A 16,308-nucleotide genomic window follows, 5' to 3' on the forward strand; every position below is an offset into this window, starting at 1 on the left:
AAAGCTGGTCGGCCTTTAAGTCGAGCTCGAAGCAGTGATTGAGAGACACCATACTGACGCGCCAACGCAGAGATATTTGGTTTTTTGACGCGTTTAGCTACTTCACAGGCATGTAGGATTCGATCCTCCTTAGTTTTAGGAGACTCGGGCATAGTGGTAGGTGGTGCTGTAGGAATATAAAATAAATTGTTCGTATGACTGAAATTTACGTTTGACTGAAGACCACGTACAACGCAAGGCGGTGTACGTGGGTGCAGCCACGGCTAGAACTGTATTACACCGTCATCAGTGGGGACTCCTGCGCCAAGATCGAGGGCGACTACGGCATCACGTTCGCGCAGCTTTACGAGTGGAATCCTGCCATTGGATCAAACTGTGAGAGTCTTTGGGTGGGATACGCTGTTTGCGTCGGCGTTTCGTGATTTTTTTTTTTTGGGATATGAATGTTGAGTGGATGGATTAAAGAGTTGCGTGTGCCCCACAAGTCAGCAGTGCCTTCTCTTTGAGTGCCGAGGGGACTCTATAAAGTTCTATTTATATAGCACTCGCGAGTCCAAGTTGGGTAGAGATAAACAAGGTACTTCAGTCAGTATTCTCTTTCACCAAAAGCAGATAGTTATATAGTGGATAGAGTTCAGTTGAATCCTACCAAGCCGACCTTGACATAATCACCTACAGTATGGTACGGTCACCTGTCGCTTGAGGGGTTTGGCTTGAGGGCATGCCTGCGTGGATATCCTGGATGTACGTAAATATTTCCCGTTGAGTAGTATAGGAAGAGGAGAGATATCTACCCAACAAAGATGCGCAGAGCCATTTCAATGTTGTATACCATCATAAGCTCCAACCAGGTCGAGGGACCAGGTAAGCGCGCGCTATAACCCGCAGCCATAATCACTGCGAATATTCTGTCTCCGGACATACTCAGCCGTTTTCCTTGGGCCTTTCCTTGTATTTTGCTAGCTATATCTTCAGAGTGTTAAGTACTTGCCAGCCATGTGGCTTAGTATAGATTAGAATTAGCCAAGGAAGCATGTTATTTCTATTTATAAAGATGATTTATATTTAATCCAAAGCGCCATAGTCGATGTCTATGAAGCTGCATACCATTCTTTCGATATGCATTCCGATCCAAAGACAGATGTCACAAAAGGTGCATACGAAGGACTCTAGCTCAAGTAGTGAACTGGAGCTTGATGACGAGGTTGCGTGCCCTCTTAAAGCTGAAATGGCCGTTGTGTCGGTAGACCAGAAGGCTAACCTCGAAGGCTACGAGGACAGATGTGAGGAGAACACTAGACTGGAGGAAGGAAAAGCACCATCGTTCCAACTCGATAATCCGGTTAGAAAAGCCCTCGCCGAAAGGAAGAATGACTTTGCTTGTACGCTCCTGGGCAAGGATCACGTTTATGAAGTGGAGGAGAGAATATGCTGGCAGTCTTCAATGTCTTTATTGGAGATCGTCGTACGATTTAGCGCCTTCCAGTTGATACATCTCGTCTCAAAACGATGTCTTCCATCACAGCCTTTCTCCTCAACACCGTCTCACAACCAAATCGACATGCATCTTCTGAAAAGCCTCGGCCGTGTTTACGATCTCCTGAACCCCGCCGTTACAGAAGAACACGCATTGGACGAACAGATTCGTGGTATTTCATCGCGTATTCGGATTCCCCCTTCACTACGAGTTATCCGGCATTCTACGGCTGACATGTTACAGATCGCCTGTCGTAGTGGAGACCAAGCGCTTATAGAAGATATAAGACGTGCATATCCGCAGAAGTGGCAGAGCTTGTTTACCCTAAGAGATGTGGTGGGCAAGAGTGCTAGACAATATGCTGGAGAAGCAGGTCTAGCGGTTTCCGACCTTGACGGGGGTTCGCAGATGGAATGCTACCAAGGTCTCTCCTGATCTGAGTCACATACACGAATCAAAAAAAAGAAAGAAAGAAAAAGCGACTTGGAAGCCACGGAAGTGAACTGGCACACTTGTCAATTTGCAGGCGAGGATTGGACGCAGTTGGTTCAGGCCAGCATTGGAGAGCCTTGGGCCATAGCCATGTATTAGCACAGAGGCGTTGGAGGGGAGATCAATGGATTCCCACACTCGTACTTCTCGTGTTTGTGTTCCACAGGCTAAGTGTCTTCTGATGTTGAATGATGACCGAGGACCGGCTAGAACTTAGGGCTAAGTAAGTGCCAGCCCCACCATCCGCCAACAGCTTCCAACCAGGTAAACACCAACGGTGGATGCGGCATCGCTATCACCAAGCTATATTCCGAATTAATTTCTCGGCCTCACCCCGTTGAGCAGGAAATGTAGTGCCATACTGACAGACGACAATATTCATAAAGGTACTGTATTCGGGCGGTCCAAGTATTCCAGCAGCTTTTCGTAGCCCATCCACTCGGAGCAGAAATCTTCACGAGACGGAGTGGTGACCTTCTAAGAGTGCTCCGAATCTTCTTCCACACTTTCGATGCTACGAACCGGGAGAGAGCACAAGTTTCTCACTTGGAGGAGGCGGCTTCACCCGCGTCCCGTCTTCGAGGATCAAGTCACTATGACTTGATTATCTGATCCGTGGCAGCCTTCTTTCTGTTGCCATTTTGAGCTTTTCGATAAAGTCTTTCGGGCATATTGTATGAGAGGATGGTTGGATTGGGGCGGGAGAGGTTCGGGGTGAGGAGGTAGTTTGGTGATGGTCCAGTGGTGGCGGCCATGGTGGTGGTGGTGGTGGTGGTTGTTGTTGGAAAAGGCCTGCACTTGGGTTACGGGGTCCGAGGTGTGGTTTCGTTGTTTTGCTCTCTAGGGGAGAGAGACAACAATCACTGACTGCTAGGAGGATGATTGCCAGTATACCTGTCCCTACCTACTTGGATTGCGCGAGCGCAGAAAAATGCCGCATCCATCCATATGTTGTTTCCCTCTGCTGAAATTGTCAGGTAAATTTCAAGACGGGCGGATTGAATGGACTAATGGAGGGCGTAAAAGAAAGATTCAAAAAATTTCTTTTCACTATTCGAACTTGCCAGGATGGTCTAGATAGTATTGAAATCACCAGCGCTCTCTACTTCTTCAAGTAGGTCCGCGTCCTCGGGACTTCGTGGGTTAGGGTTGAAGTGGAGGACCGGGCATCGCAGTCCTCTAAATAGCCAGCGAGCTCGCAGCACAGGTTGGGAGTACGTACCAGTCTGATATTCAGGTTAAGGACTGAATAAAAACATTATGGCGACTGGAAACAGGAGACAGGAAAGCAACTATTGTGGTACAGTGAGCCCTCACTACTTCCTCATGTGCCTATCGTTGCAGCCATTGATGCTCCTTTAGGTGTTGTTGACAGGGTTTGAACATAAGCCATGTTGTTTACTTGTAGTGGCAGTGTTTAAATCTTGATTTACTAGTAGTCTCAAGCAAACTGATGATCCTGACGCATCGAACTAGGTCACCTACGCCAACGTAGGGAAACAGCTTATCTGCGTCAGCGCAACCTAGATCCGCAGAGGACGAAAGGTTATAGAAGGACGCTCGTTATTACTGATTCTCTCTATCTTTGCAGGGACGCAAGGCACTGACATCGTCGATTGGCGCAGTTCAGCCGCTGCCAGTGCTGGTCGCACTTTTCCCTTGATTGGAGTGCCCTAACTGGTTCCCATTATGGCAGAGCATGTCCCCGTATGAAGCCTAGACAGTGCATTTCTCGGGGAAACCATTTCTTGTCGTCCTACAAGGAAGGATGAACCCTCATTCCCTCGGCAGTCAATGTACTAATGACTCTACCATTTATTTGATTTGCAAGTTCTCATGTAACTGATAACGATCACCAGTAACAATGCATAACAATCACAAGGAGGCCACCACCATCACACGAAAACGCCAACCCATAACTCTCATCTTTTTCACAGACAATCTTATCAACACCGGGACAAGTCATGCTACCGACATCATCGTCATCGTCACCCGAGGTATACTGGCACCCTTCAATACCGTGTGACTCAAACGGCCCGATATCCTTATCCGGGAACGCCGGGTTGGGCGCAACGGTATCTGCAGAGGTAGAGATATCGGAGCTTGTATCGCATGGATAAAAGTCCTCACCGATGATGGCGTCCATCAGCATCCATTCGAAGATCCAGGTGTACCCGCTGTACAGCTCAAACAGGCCGAAGATGACTTCGCTCGCGCCGCTCGTTGCGGATGGTGTTGAGACGGTGCTGGTTGTTGTCGTGGCTTTGGAAGTGGTTGTTGTCGTCCCGCCATTGGAGCCGGTGCTGGAGCTGTCGTCGCTACCAGTGCTACTGCCACTGCCGCCGTCGCTGGAGTCGGTGGTGAGTTCTGCAAGGACGGCCTGGATCTCGGACCAGGGTTCCGCAGTCGTGGGGAGCGTGTCGCCGGGGTCAATGTGGAAACCTGCAGCGGTGTACGATGCGCTTGTGGTGGTTGTCGTGGTTGTGATTGTAGTAGACGAGTCATTGTCATCATCATTATCATTGTCGTCGTCGTCGTCGTCGTCGTCGTTGTCGTTGTCGTCGTCGTCATCATCATCATCGTCCGGATCAGAGCTGCTGCTGCCACCCCCGGAGCTTCCAATGAGCCCTGGCGGGCAGAATGGACAGCCCGAGTCGCACCACGAACCACCTAATCAAACGGGATTTGATTAGGGCATGATTACTGGAGTTGGGGGCAGGTGGAAGTGAAAGTAAAGGAAGCGTACATGGAATACCGCACTTGTCACCTGTGACACAGGGTGGTGACACTGGGCTCCCAGAGCTCCACGACGTCGTCTTCGAGTTGAGCTTTTTATCTTTGTCGTCATCATCAACGCTGGTCGGGTGCGGGTGTGGAGTGATAATTATAGGCACGGGGGTCCCCGTGATTCCGCCGGTGATTAGCGTGCTCGAGCCCACCGTTTCCGTCACAGCTGAGAAGCTCCATGTGGTGTCTGACCAGACGACGATGGTGGCGTTCTCAGTGGTTGTTGTGGGCTCCTCGATGGATGTTGTGCCCTCCCAGACCCTATCTTGTTAGCTGGACCAAACCAACAGGCCACCAGCATGGACTGGGCTTACGGAGTAACAGTGATGGTGAAGGGTGGAGGCTGGATGGAGCTCGTCAGATAGATGATACTATCCGTCGTCTCTGTGGGGAGGATGACATTCCAAACAGCGATCTCGGTTGTCGTAACTAAGAAGCAAAACCGGATCAGAACACCTCTATACCCAGACGCATGGATTGGGTAATACGAACCTGGCTCGATGGTAAGTACAGTAGCGATTGTGAGCACATCGTATATATGCTGAGTTGTTGTTTCACTGTTCACACCGACATACGTGGTAGTGCTCAGAGTCGAGTAGGATAGCAGCGTTGTCCACGGATCAAAGCTGATGATAGTTGTGCTCGAGAGCTGCAGCGGCGGCCAAACAAGTGTCTGACCTGGCAATCCTGTCACCACTGGGGTAGCTTCACTCCAGATCGAGGGCGCGATGTAGCCAGTGGACAAACTAGCTCCGTTCGAGGACGAGGAGTCAGAGCCACTTCCTCCCTCCTCTTGCAGATCGACTGCCCAATCGGCATAACCCAGGAACCCATATACCTCGTAGAGGAGTATTCGAACTGCCTTGTTGGTGCTGTTCATATAGCTGACCCATTCGGTGTCGTTGTACACAAGGACATTGCTGAACGCGTCGGAGTCCCAGTAAACCTGTGCGCTTGGATTGTTTGCAATAACCGCCTCAATCTCTGCGTTTGCCAGGTATCCTGCAGTCTCCGTACATTCCCCAGCCAGTGCCCCAGAATCGGGTCCGGTATACGTACACATCTCGGTCCAGCAACCCGCAGTGGTCATTTTGAACGCGCGGCCATAACTGGCTACACCAACAACAAGCTGCGTGTTCGACACTCCAGCCTTGGTAATCATCGAAAGTGAGTTGATTGTCTCGGTAAGATTCACATGCGAGCGCAGACAGTCGCCCGCGGGACATCCAGGGTCCGCGTAGCTATTGTTGTAGTCCCACTGGCCGTGCAAATCATAGGTCATGTACACGATATAGTCGACAACGGCGCTCATTGCCTTGATGGGGAAGGCCTGGAGATACCAAAAGGACGCCGGCGCAGTAAGCGAGATTGTTCGCCCTGTACCGTCCAGCAAGGCCTTCAGCTGCACCAGCGTGACATAGTAGTTCGTGCTTTCAGCTTCTGTGCCCGCGGGGATCCCTGGGATATCGGGCTCGTCCGGGTATTCCCAGTCCCAGTCGACGCCGTCCAGTTCGTAGGTTTCCAGCACATCTGCGACGCTTTGGATCAAAGTGTCTCGGTTCGCGGACGTCACTGCTTCACGGAATATGTTGTATGTGTCGGGGCTGGTGGAGAAGTCCCAGCCGCCGATACTCAGGATTCGCTTGACGCCCGTGAGCGCAGAGAAGAACGGGAGTTGGCCTTCGATCGCGGTGATGTTTAGGGTATAGTCTGTGTTGATGGTAGCGAATGCAAAGTGGATGTGCGTGTAGGAGGTGGTATCGACTTCGCTGATCGACATGGTCAGGCATGGCCGGGACCAGTCAAAGCCCTCGAAGTATGCGATGGAATAGATCTGCGATGGAGAGCCATCAATAATAATATTGGTACCGCAGTTAGAGATACAGCCGTTTTCGCCTACCGCTGCAGTCCCTGGAGCCCCCGTGGGACTCTTCGAGATGGTGCAGAACTCGGCAGTAGTCCCGCACTGGCCCCAGATATCACAGCATGCGTTGAGGGGACATTCGTTCAGTGTACTCAGATTTGTGCCGTGTGATGCAACTGGTGTACCCGGAACCTGAGGTCCGCAGACTGCGTTCTCGATCTCCGTTGGCATCGGCGGCCAGCCGGAACTGAGGCAAATGTTCATGTTTGCCAGCAAGTCATCACAGCCCATCCAGCCCCAGGTGTCATTGTTATAGCTTTCAATCTCGTCTACAGTGAGGTCATACGCAGCCGCGATGGTGCTACAGTCGTCGCCGGTTTCCACTAAATACACGTAGCAGTTGTCATCGTCATCTGGTTTGGGAGAATAGTTGGGGAGTGTCCCCTCGGAACAGCAGACATACTGGCCTGGCTGCAACGGCGAATCGCACAGGGCATCGTTATACCCCTCAAAGTCCGTGAGGGTGAGCCCGCATTCTTCTGCCAGTGTGGTGCAGCTGTCGCCAGACACAATTTGGACCGTGGTGCATTCATCGTCCCGACGGCGCAGCTTCGAAGAGTCCACTGCGGAAGTGATATTGGAGGAGTTCGAGGACGTTGGCAATGACGGGACACTGAATGTAATGTTCTGCCATGTACGCGCCATCTGCTCGGACGTGGTCGACACGCAGCGACTGTTCTTCCAGGTCTGCACCGACGCTTGCACCGAAGCCAGATCAGACTCCGTTACCGCGACGACTCCCAGAGCATAGCGTGCAGAACGACCGCTATCGTCACAAAGCTGCACAAGTAGGCTGTCAGGGAAGCCATCGTTTTGAATATAGTCCACCAACTGATTGAGAACTGATGGCAGAACCCCCTGTGCGCCGAGTCCAGAACCAACGTAGATGCCCACTGCAACTTCGCCCGAAATGGCAAACTGGATCGTCTCGTTGCAGCCACTTGGTCGGAGGCTGGAAAGTGCGTTCAGCTCATTCAGAGCTTCTATCACGTTATCGGCGGTACCGGACTGGGTACTCGAGGATGACACCAGCTGAAGCTGCGCGGTCACCTTCTCCGTGTTGTTCAAGTTGGTATCCGGCAAGCATAGTTCACTCGTTGTGCTTCCGGTATTGCCTGTGACTGAGGCAGTAGACAAATCGGCCGCGCACGCCGCAAGACTGACATGAGTCTTCTCGTCGTCCAACTGATTGAACAAAGCAAAATCAAGCAGCATTGGCTGATCGCACCAGCCGAGCCGGTCGACGCTGTGATATACAGGCCATCCGTGCGAATCCAGTCCAGTATTGCTACAGGGTGAGGGACAGCGCCTCCGGCTGACGTTTGAGATTGGAGGGGTCCAGTCTGGAATCTCAGCAGCAGTTGCATGTTTGGTGTCTACTGAGCTACTCTGGGGTGCAGCCGCGGACGCAGAGCGAGTGACTATGGGGTGGTCTGCAAGGTACGCATCAATGGCCTTTGTAATGGAGGGGTCGAGAGCGGAAACTGGAGAAAGAAGTAGGAGAGCGAGGCCGGCATGTAAGGCCATGCTCGAAAACATTTTGCTCGTGCGAGCCAATGCTGATGTCATGAAAGGTTGGCGTACAAAAGAGAAGCTGCCCTCGAGGGAGGGAAGAGGGGCGTTGCAGTTGTAGGGTTATCGGAGGGTATAGCATGAACAAACATGAGATATAGATGCCGGGTTTGTCGACTATCCAACACTTTGCTCATCTGCTATTGGCTCGTTAAACATCTATATTGATTGTAGCGATATAGGAAGGAGACACGCGTCCCTAATTTCCGGTACAGTTAATTGTCTGCACTGGCACGGGCACTACTTCGTAGCGTTGGATCTATACCAGGGTGTTAGGGCTAGTGTCCTCTCCGCCGGAGTAATGCCACCTGTGATCTAGTTGCATCTGGGACTCAACGTTGGGAGTTGTAGAGCAGCTTGTAATGAAGCCTTCGTGATTTCCCCTGCGCTTTTCTTTAGTGACTTTCCTTTTTCTTTCGTACGGTTTTGCTCGCATCGTTCAGTACTCCTCTTGCTTTTATCATTTGCACCGACGTCAAGATGTTCGCTTCGAGAGCGCTACTGCTGCTCTTTTATGTCTTCAGCTTCTGCTCCAATCCTGTTACTGCAGTTGTGCCGGACCGTGTTGCCGTGCGACTCACCACATCCGATCTCTTCCAGATAGGCGACTCAACTACTGGCGGTCGGTGCAGCACAGACCAGATAGATACCATTGACGATTGGCTCGAGGAGTGTGTCGACATCCTGAACGCTGCCCTTACGGCGTACCACAGCTATTCCACCAGCAAGGCATACCGCACCATGTTCGGCCTCTGGCTCTCCATGATGTGGGACGACAATGAGATAGCGGACTTTTACGACAGTTACTGGGACCTAATCGGAAGTACAAGACCCCAATACTCCTTCAGATGTACCAATTTTCGTGTTGTTCCGCTCTGACCTTTTTGAGGGGGAAAGCACGTTTAGAGGGAGTCGCTACGTTTCTCAGTGGCGGCGGCTTAACCGGTGGATCGAACGATAAGCCGTACCTGTTCTGCGGCGATAGCTTTGCGCAGAAGCAGAGTTGGGAGGCAACTGCGATAGATGGGACTGGCACTGAAATGGTCAAGGAGCGCGATGAGAACGGGGAGCCAACTTCCTACTACACCATTGAAGAAGTCTACCCAAACTTGAGGCAGTTGCAGCTGGACGGAGAGCTTGATGCTGACACGACAAATACAAACAAGAACATTGCGCCCTTCCTGGTGAGCAAGCTGAAAGGATATGTCTTCGACGCTTCGGGGAAGGACAGACTCTGTGACAAGGTAAACCGTGTCGCGGCAACGAGTAGAGCTGACAATAACGCCGGCACTGAGGCTGGCAGTCCCGCGGGCTTTACCTATGCTACGTTCAACCGGCATGTCTACTTTTGCGATGTCGCCTTCGAGGCAAGCCCGGGAAACCCGCATGGATATGAGACTCTGGCAGAGGTCGTCAACTCCAACAACTATCCTACCGTAGGGGCAGACACAAACCCCGCGGTTCTCACGTCCCTCAGCTGCACCTTATACCATGAGCTGTTCCACCTGACAGACGCCCAAGGAACCGATAGCGATGGTCCGGGGAGCGGCTGTACGTTGTTTCCACCCAAAATGTGCTTCGATGAAGATTTAAACCTCTTGCACAAGCTGACATGGCTTGCAGATTATCTCGCAAAGGATATTATGAAACTCAGTTGGAATTCCAGACTCAGGGCGCTGCTTAACGCTCCAGAGCCCTATGTCTTTTTCTCCATGGGTGCGTATATACTCCAGAATAATCCATCCGCAGCAAAGCCTGCTGTATTTTTCGGGCCACCTGGTTGGATACAGGCATGATTCAAAAGTCACCATATGATATTCTATTAAGTCGTATGTTACTGGGTACACAATGCAGGATATAGTTGCAATAAAATGTTACAGACAGTTTTACAAGCTTGGAATAAAACTACTGCATCTGTTTATTCCCATGTGTCTCCGCAATCGTGTTCTTCTTTTCTGCCTCCCACTCGACCAGACGGTTGCTTCCTCCAAGCTCAGCCTGGACACTCTGGTTGTGTAGTCTACAACATCCTCTTGTGCACCATGCTCGCGAAGGAAAGACACAATATCCTGACTCTCCAAGTCCATCGCTAGCCGAAGGACTGAACCTTTTTCTCTCGATGACTGGTTTCCCACAAATCCCTCGAAGGGAACATTCACATCCGCGCCATGTTCAACTAGTAACCGTACCAGATGCGCGTGGCCTGCATTGACCGCGCGCGTAAGGGGCGAAGCAAAGTAATAGCTCCCTCTGAAGCCCTCAGCAGGATGTACCTCAGCGTACTCCAACTCATCGAAGTCCGGATGTGTTCCATGCTGTAGAAGGAACCGAGCGAAATGCCCATCCTCCTGCTCTGCGGCGAATGCCAGAGCCATTGTTTTCTGCATGCAGCTACTGTCACCAACAAGCAAGCTGGCAATCCGCTTGTCCCGTCTCTTCACTGCCCGCACCAGGGCACATCCCGTGGCGGATCGGGGATAGCGAGGCCGCGCTCCTGCACTAAGGAATAACTCCACAAGCTCAATGTCTCCCATTTCAACTGCCCACTCTAGCGGCGTGATCGAGTTCCGCTGCATAAATCCTCTATGCACAGACACTCCGTAGCTGATGAGTGTGCGGATAGCATCCATATTCCGCGTGGCGATCGCACACTCAAGCGCAACTCCGAGCTCCCAGCCTCTGAGCCACAGTAGAAATGACCCGTATTCCCAGAGAAGGTGCACAATGTCCATTCTCCCAACGGACACTGCAAGCTGAATGGGGCAGCCAACGACCAGCGGCGCCCCAACCCACCGCGGTCCCCCTAGCTGACTCGCACCCCGGCGAAGCAACCCCTCAACAATCTGCACGTGGCCATGGACCACAGCTTGCTCGAGCAACGACAATCCATGCGGATCACACATGTCGACGTCACATCCTTTTTCATCTAGGAAGAACTCAACAATCTCCGCATGGCCCCCCTGAACCGCCAGGCACAGCGGATGCGGCGGCGGTACCGGGTCCTGAAACCGCCAGTCAACTGTCACACCATAAACAGTCCGTCCCGTGGGCTCATGGACGACGCTCATCCGTGGTGCACGCGGAGGAACCTCCGACCCGGCCTCGAGAGATTTTTGCAGTGTCCGCATCAGGCCATGTTTTGCCGCCCAACGGACTGCAGCTGCACCTCCGGCGCTGGCAGGCAGACTGTGCGCGCGCCGGGCATCCTCTCTGTAGAGTAACGGGTCAAATATTGAGTTCAACCGGCAGTTGGCGCGGGACAAGGCGTTCAGGGTCGAGAGAGGTGTAACATATTTCCCGACTTGCTGCAGGATCTCTGCTGGGAGTGAGATGAGAGACATGGTAGCTGTCAATCAATTCACATGGAAACTGTAGTCTGATGCTGGAATGAGAAGTGGGGTGGGAGATTGGACGTCAGGATCAAGCTTATGACAAGGCGTGGGGAAGCGAGTCAAGCTATTTTGGCGCCCAGCCGAATAGATTAATTATATAGTCTGCCTAACAAGGCAAATTCCCGAGCGGCGCTACATCTGAATGCGACTACCGCGACGCAGGAACAGTCCAAATTGATACGCAATATAAAGGAACCTTGGCGTGTGACCAGCGGTTATACTGAGGCCACTTACAGACCATGCGCCTCTCTCGTATTCTAACATAGTAGTCTCAAACTCATCGGTGCGTTTATTATTCAAAAGCGGCCTCCCAGACCGAGCACAACTCATATGCGCTTTTATTTACTGCTTCCATGATGAAGCTCACTCACCTTTTCTGGCATCTCCTGGCGATCTCCAGCGCCGGGGCGTATCTCGTCTCCCCTCCAGGCACCGCCGCTCCGGGGACAACTGAGGATTGCACGCAATGGGTCGAGTACTCTTCTGGGCTAACCTGCGAGCTGCTGGAAACGTACTTTGGGATGACGGAGGCTGAATTCGAGGAATGGGTAACGTAAACATGCATATATCTTGGCGGCTCATAGTATTCATGGGCTAACCATCTTCGTCTACCGTCAGAATCCCATCATTACCGAACTCGGCGACGGCTGCGAGCTTTTACCAGGGCTATACTACTGCGTGCAGGTCAACTTCACCACCATTTCTGTGAGCTCAGTGTATCCAATCCCTACCACCACCTCTTCCTCCATAGACGCGTCTACAACGACAACCGGATCATCGATCACAACCCCAACGCCGATCGAGCCAGGCATGGTAGACAGCTGCACAGTCTTTCACCTGGTTGTTAGCGGGGATACGTGCGCCGACATTGCGGATGATGCGGGAATCTCGCTCGCGGACTTTGTAAGCTGGAACCCGGGCGTGGGTTCGGACTGCTCGGGCCTCTGGCTGGACTACTATGTCTGTATTGCGGCAGTGTCAGGGACGAACTCGTCTTCGTCACCTACAGTTTCTACTACTACTACCACTACCACAACCGGGAATGGGTTGACAACCCCAACCCCCTACGAGCCGGGCATCACAGACGACTGCGATGAATTCCACCTAGTAGTCAGCGGTGACACCTGCGCAGCTATTGTGTCTGACGCGGGGATTACGCTTGATGACTTCTATACCTGGAATCCGACGGTTGGGGCCGGCTGTTCTGGCTTGTGGTTGGGGTACTATGTTTGCGTCGGTGTGGTTTAATGTCGACCGTATGTGACAGCTAGTCATATATGGAACTTTCCTATTTGGGATATCGGAACTGCAAGCTCCGGCTCGCCGATGCTTATGCAGAGGCTTCTGCTATTTCCACCGTTCAAAAGTTATGTCTCTTCCAACTGCCGTATTAGGCTAGGTTGCTTATTAATTCTTATGTATTTAATCCGACCTATAGAGCTAGATTGGAAGAATCAGACCTTTATTCTTTTATATTATTTGACGGCTATTGCTGGTAATTACGTCTAGTTTGACGCTCCATATTAAGCAACGAACAGTAATATTTTAGCTTAATGCGGAAGGACTTAGATATCTAGAAACACCAGGAAATTGAAGGATTCCATAACCTGAAACAGCTCTGGTCACTCGGACCAGGCCAGTTCATGTACAGCATCTGGTCTCTCCCAATGTGGATCTGCGGCAATAGCACGAAGCAGTAACGGTGACATCAGCGGAGGCTAAAGCAATATCACGTGAGGGTTGGATGAAAAGAGCCTCTTCGATCTTGCCGCAACGCGTCAAACATTCGTAAAGTCCATGCAGTCCCCACACGTTGTTAAGTTTTGCCCGACGACGCGGAAAGTCCTTCGCCATACCAAGGTCTTCTCGAAATACCGCTTCTGCTTCATCGACACGGTTTTGTTCGAGCAGCAAGCCGCCCAGGGCATGGCGAACGGGTTGCATCCAAGGTGGCGGATCAGAATACGGAAGTCCATCCTCGAGCTCTATAGCTTGCCGGAGAGTAGAAAAGGCGGTTTCGTAATTCCCTTTGCGATATTCCAGTTCGCCAGTGAGCATTGAGGATGCAACTTGAAGCACATCAACCTCCTTGCACGGTATGCTGTTAAGACGAGAAGTCGGCACGGATGCCCGCGCTGCTTCGAATTCTTTCTGGGTAGCCTCAGCCTCTGCGATTCGATCAAGTGCACTAAAGGCAAGCCCCCGCGCATAGAGAATGCTCGCTATAGTCACGCAGTACATGGTCCGGTTAGAAGGTAGCGGAAGACGAAGGATCTCTTCCCAACGGCCAAAGCGCACGAGCACATGCGCTTTACTGCCTAGAAAACTCTCTATGTAGTCTGCAATTGGTGGGGTCTTGACAGATAGCAATTTGGCATCGATTACCTCCTCGAGCTTCTCTGCAGCAGACATGGCATCTGTAAAGCGGCCGGACATCATAGCAGCATACAGTTTTGCGCAGATGTAGTGCACTCTATACGCCACATACTGGATGGAAGCATCCTCCCGAGCAAAGTATTTGTCGTCCGCAATGATTGCTTCGTGGTTGGAGTCGACAGAGCGGCGATAGTCGCCAACTGCGGCATCAATGTGCGTCGGCATGTGCAGCATATGAGAACCTTCTGGAACCAGGCGACGTAACCGATCGGCGGCCGGGAGTGCCACCTCCGGGAAAGGAGACATCTCTAACATATGAATATACAGGTGACACAGAGCCGGATGATCATAACCTTCGGGTCGCTTTAGCGCCAACTCGATTGCTTCTCGGGCCTCGATTGTGTGATCGCCAGTTGGTTTCCCGGTATCCAAATCCCAGAGACCCCGAGGTGTGATGCACATAAGCGCCTCGGCAAATAAAGCCGCTACATCTGGATCACGACCAAAGCGACGATATACAGGGCGCATTGCATTCGCATAAGCATGATCCAAAGAGCTCAGGTCGTCAGGAATGCTGTCGGTGGGTGGGAAGCGCGCAGTAATTGCCTCAATCAACGCTTGCTCAACAGGGCTCGACTGGGTCGCCAACTCAGCAGCTCGGGCTAAAGCATCATTCGCTCTTTTAATCGAAGCCCGAAGATCCTCTTGATCGAAGAACCTCCACGCCTTGTTGTAATTTGGCCCGGCCGCATATGCAATACCCCATAACGCCATCGCACAACTCGGATCATTTGTAGCAGCTCTCTCAAAGCATCGCTCAGCCTCTCCATGGTTGAACGAATATGACCATATAAGACCGCGGTCGAACCACAGCTGAGCTTCTTTTGAGCTAGTGGTCACTGGCCGATGGTGAGAGCCAAGGTTGAAGTAGACCACATCGCCAAAACTGGCTGATTTCCTGAGTGGGTGTCAGAAATATATCCGAAGTTTGGAGAATAGAAGGAACTTTCAGCATCTTGGTGCAGGTTAAGCAGTTAGTACACGAGTGGACAAGTCAATGGTTCGTGATGAACAAAACAGCCTACAGATATCCTCTATATATGTGAGGCCTACCAGCCTTGATGATGACGTATACTTACCACTGCAGGTGGGATGCCGAGCGGGATAGCGGGACATTTATCATCATCTAGGCCAAGTAGTTATATGGTTGTCTTACATGTCCAACATTATAGCGTAACCGACTGAGTCAGCCACCTTCCCAATTCCTCCAGATCAGGCCGGTGGGATACCGGCGCTGGAGGTAGCGCGATTACGTACGTAGTGGCTGGTTGCACCAATTTTCGGTGACGATCCTGGAATCGTTATCTATATACACCAATATTCCTGATCCATCTCTAGTGGTTACGAAGGAACTTTTGACGTTATTTTTCGCATGTCAATTGTCAATTCATCTAGGACTACGACTAAAGCTCCCAAGAGATATTCTGGGAAGAAGTACGCCAATATCTAGGATGGTACTGTGGGCGATCTGCGTCCCCGCTACTTGAAAGTATCGGTGTCCTAGAGCCAGTATTACTCGAGTCGGGGTGAGCATGAGAACTTTTAGAACACTAGACTGCGCCTTATATCATCTCCACATGTCTCTCATCTTGTTTCATCTTGTCTCGCCGCCAACACGTCCCAGATATGCCATAAAGAGTGACCTCGGCCTCAGGGTAGTTGACATCTAAACGTCGTCCTAAGACGATCGTATCACAAAGCAGGAGAAACGACCAAGTCATGTATTCCAACTCATCTATCGCTTGGTGATAGCCTTCACCAAAGCTTTGATACTAGGGCAACTATGATTAGCTTCTTACCTAGTACTAAGCAGGGAACCGAGTTGGGTACTGTTAGTGCCAGATGCAACCTAACGGCTTCGACTAAACTATATTTTTTATATATACCTTCTAAATACAGAGATCCTGCGACATAGCTCGAGTGGCTCGCAGAGTATGATGAGTGGGGACCACAGATGCTGGATCGTATTCTTACTGCTAGTAGAAACTCCATACGTGTCCATGATGCATGGGCAACTTGCCTCTAAGGTATATAATCAGTCGGTTCGACTGGGGAGAACACTCTTCTTTCTCCTATTGCCTGTTCCTGACAGTGATTTGAACGACAATATCCTGCTTATTTACTATGTCTCTACTTTTCTCGGGTGCTCTCTTTGCTTACTTATACATAACCAGCTCGATTTTCTTCGATGTTGTTCATTATTTCTTTCACCAATGGTCCACCTCAAG

At 51.3% G+C, this 16,308-nt stretch overlaps 6 protein-coding genes across 6 annotated transcripts; 3 read left to right on the forward strand and 3 right to left on the reverse strand.

Annotated features, from left to right (window-relative positions):
* Positions 1 to 1,141: 1,141 nt before the first annotated feature.
* On the forward strand, positions 1,142 to 1,912 carry BDW70DRAFT_162327 (uncharacterized protein; the record flags this gene model as incomplete). The annotated part of the gene is made up of 1 exon (XM_073741115.1): positions 1,142 to 1,912. The coding sequence occupies one exon, from the start codon at positions 1,142 to 1,144 to the stop codon at positions 1,910 to 1,912; it is 771 nt and encodes a 256-aa protein (XP_073593465.1).
* A 1,909-nt stretch (positions 1,913 to 3,821) lies between these two features.
* BDW70DRAFT_162328 (uncharacterized protein) lies at positions 3,822 to 8,219 on the reverse strand (the record flags this gene model as incomplete). Its single annotated transcript, XM_073741116.1, has 4 exons — positions 3,822 to 4,639; positions 4,716 to 5,017; positions 5,071 to 5,185; positions 5,249 to 8,219. The coding sequence occupies 4 exons, from the start codon at positions 8,217 to 8,219 to the stop codon at positions 3,822 to 3,824; spliced, it is 4,206 nt and encodes a 1,401-aa protein (XP_073593466.1).
* Positions 8,220 to 8,732: 513 nt separating this feature from the next.
* On the forward strand, positions 8,733 to 10,048 carry BDW70DRAFT_162329 (uncharacterized protein; the record flags this gene model as incomplete). Its single annotated transcript, XM_073741117.1, has 3 exons — positions 8,733 to 9,075; positions 9,159 to 9,803; positions 9,876 to 10,048. 3 exons carry the CDS (start codon positions 8,733 to 8,735, stop codon positions 10,046 to 10,048), a joined length of 1,161 nt encoding a protein of 386 aa, XP_073593467.1.
* A 90-nt stretch (positions 10,049 to 10,138) lies between these two features.
* On the reverse strand, positions 10,139 to 11,593 carry BDW70DRAFT_162330 (ankyrin repeat-containing domain protein; the record flags this gene model as incomplete). Its single annotated transcript, XM_073741118.1, has 1 exon — positions 10,139 to 11,593. One exon carries the CDS (start codon positions 11,591 to 11,593, stop codon positions 10,139 to 10,141), a length of 1,455 nt encoding a protein of 484 aa, XP_073593468.1.
* Positions 11,594 to 12,000: 407 nt separating this feature from the next.
* On the forward strand, positions 12,001 to 12,892 carry BDW70DRAFT_162331 (LysM peptidoglycan-binding domain-containing protein; the record flags this gene model as incomplete). Its single annotated transcript, XM_073741119.1, has 2 exons — positions 12,001 to 12,192; positions 12,263 to 12,892. The coding sequence occupies 2 exons, from the start codon at positions 12,001 to 12,003 to the stop codon at positions 12,890 to 12,892; spliced, it is 822 nt and encodes a 273-aa protein (XP_073593469.1).
* A 393-nt stretch (positions 12,893 to 13,285) lies between these two features.
* Positions 13,286 to 15,993, reverse strand: BDW70DRAFT_169942 (tetratricopeptide repeat protein; the record flags this gene model as incomplete). Its single annotated transcript, XM_073742815.1, has 2 exons — positions 13,286 to 14,978; positions 15,989 to 15,993. The coding sequence occupies 2 exons, from the start codon at positions 15,991 to 15,993 to the stop codon at positions 13,286 to 13,288; spliced, it is 1,698 nt and encodes a 565-aa protein (XP_073593470.1).
* Between the last annotated feature and the right edge of the window lie 315 nt (positions 15,994 to 16,308).

This window comes from Aspergillus foveolatus (assembly GCF_047715535.1).
Source record: "Aspergillus foveolatus strain CBS 279.81 unplaced genomic scaffold BDW70scaffold_48, whole genome shotgun sequence".
In the NCBI taxonomy this organism is placed as follows: domain Eukaryota; kingdom Fungi; phylum Ascomycota; class Eurotiomycetes; order Eurotiales; family Aspergillaceae; genus Aspergillus; species Aspergillus foveolatus.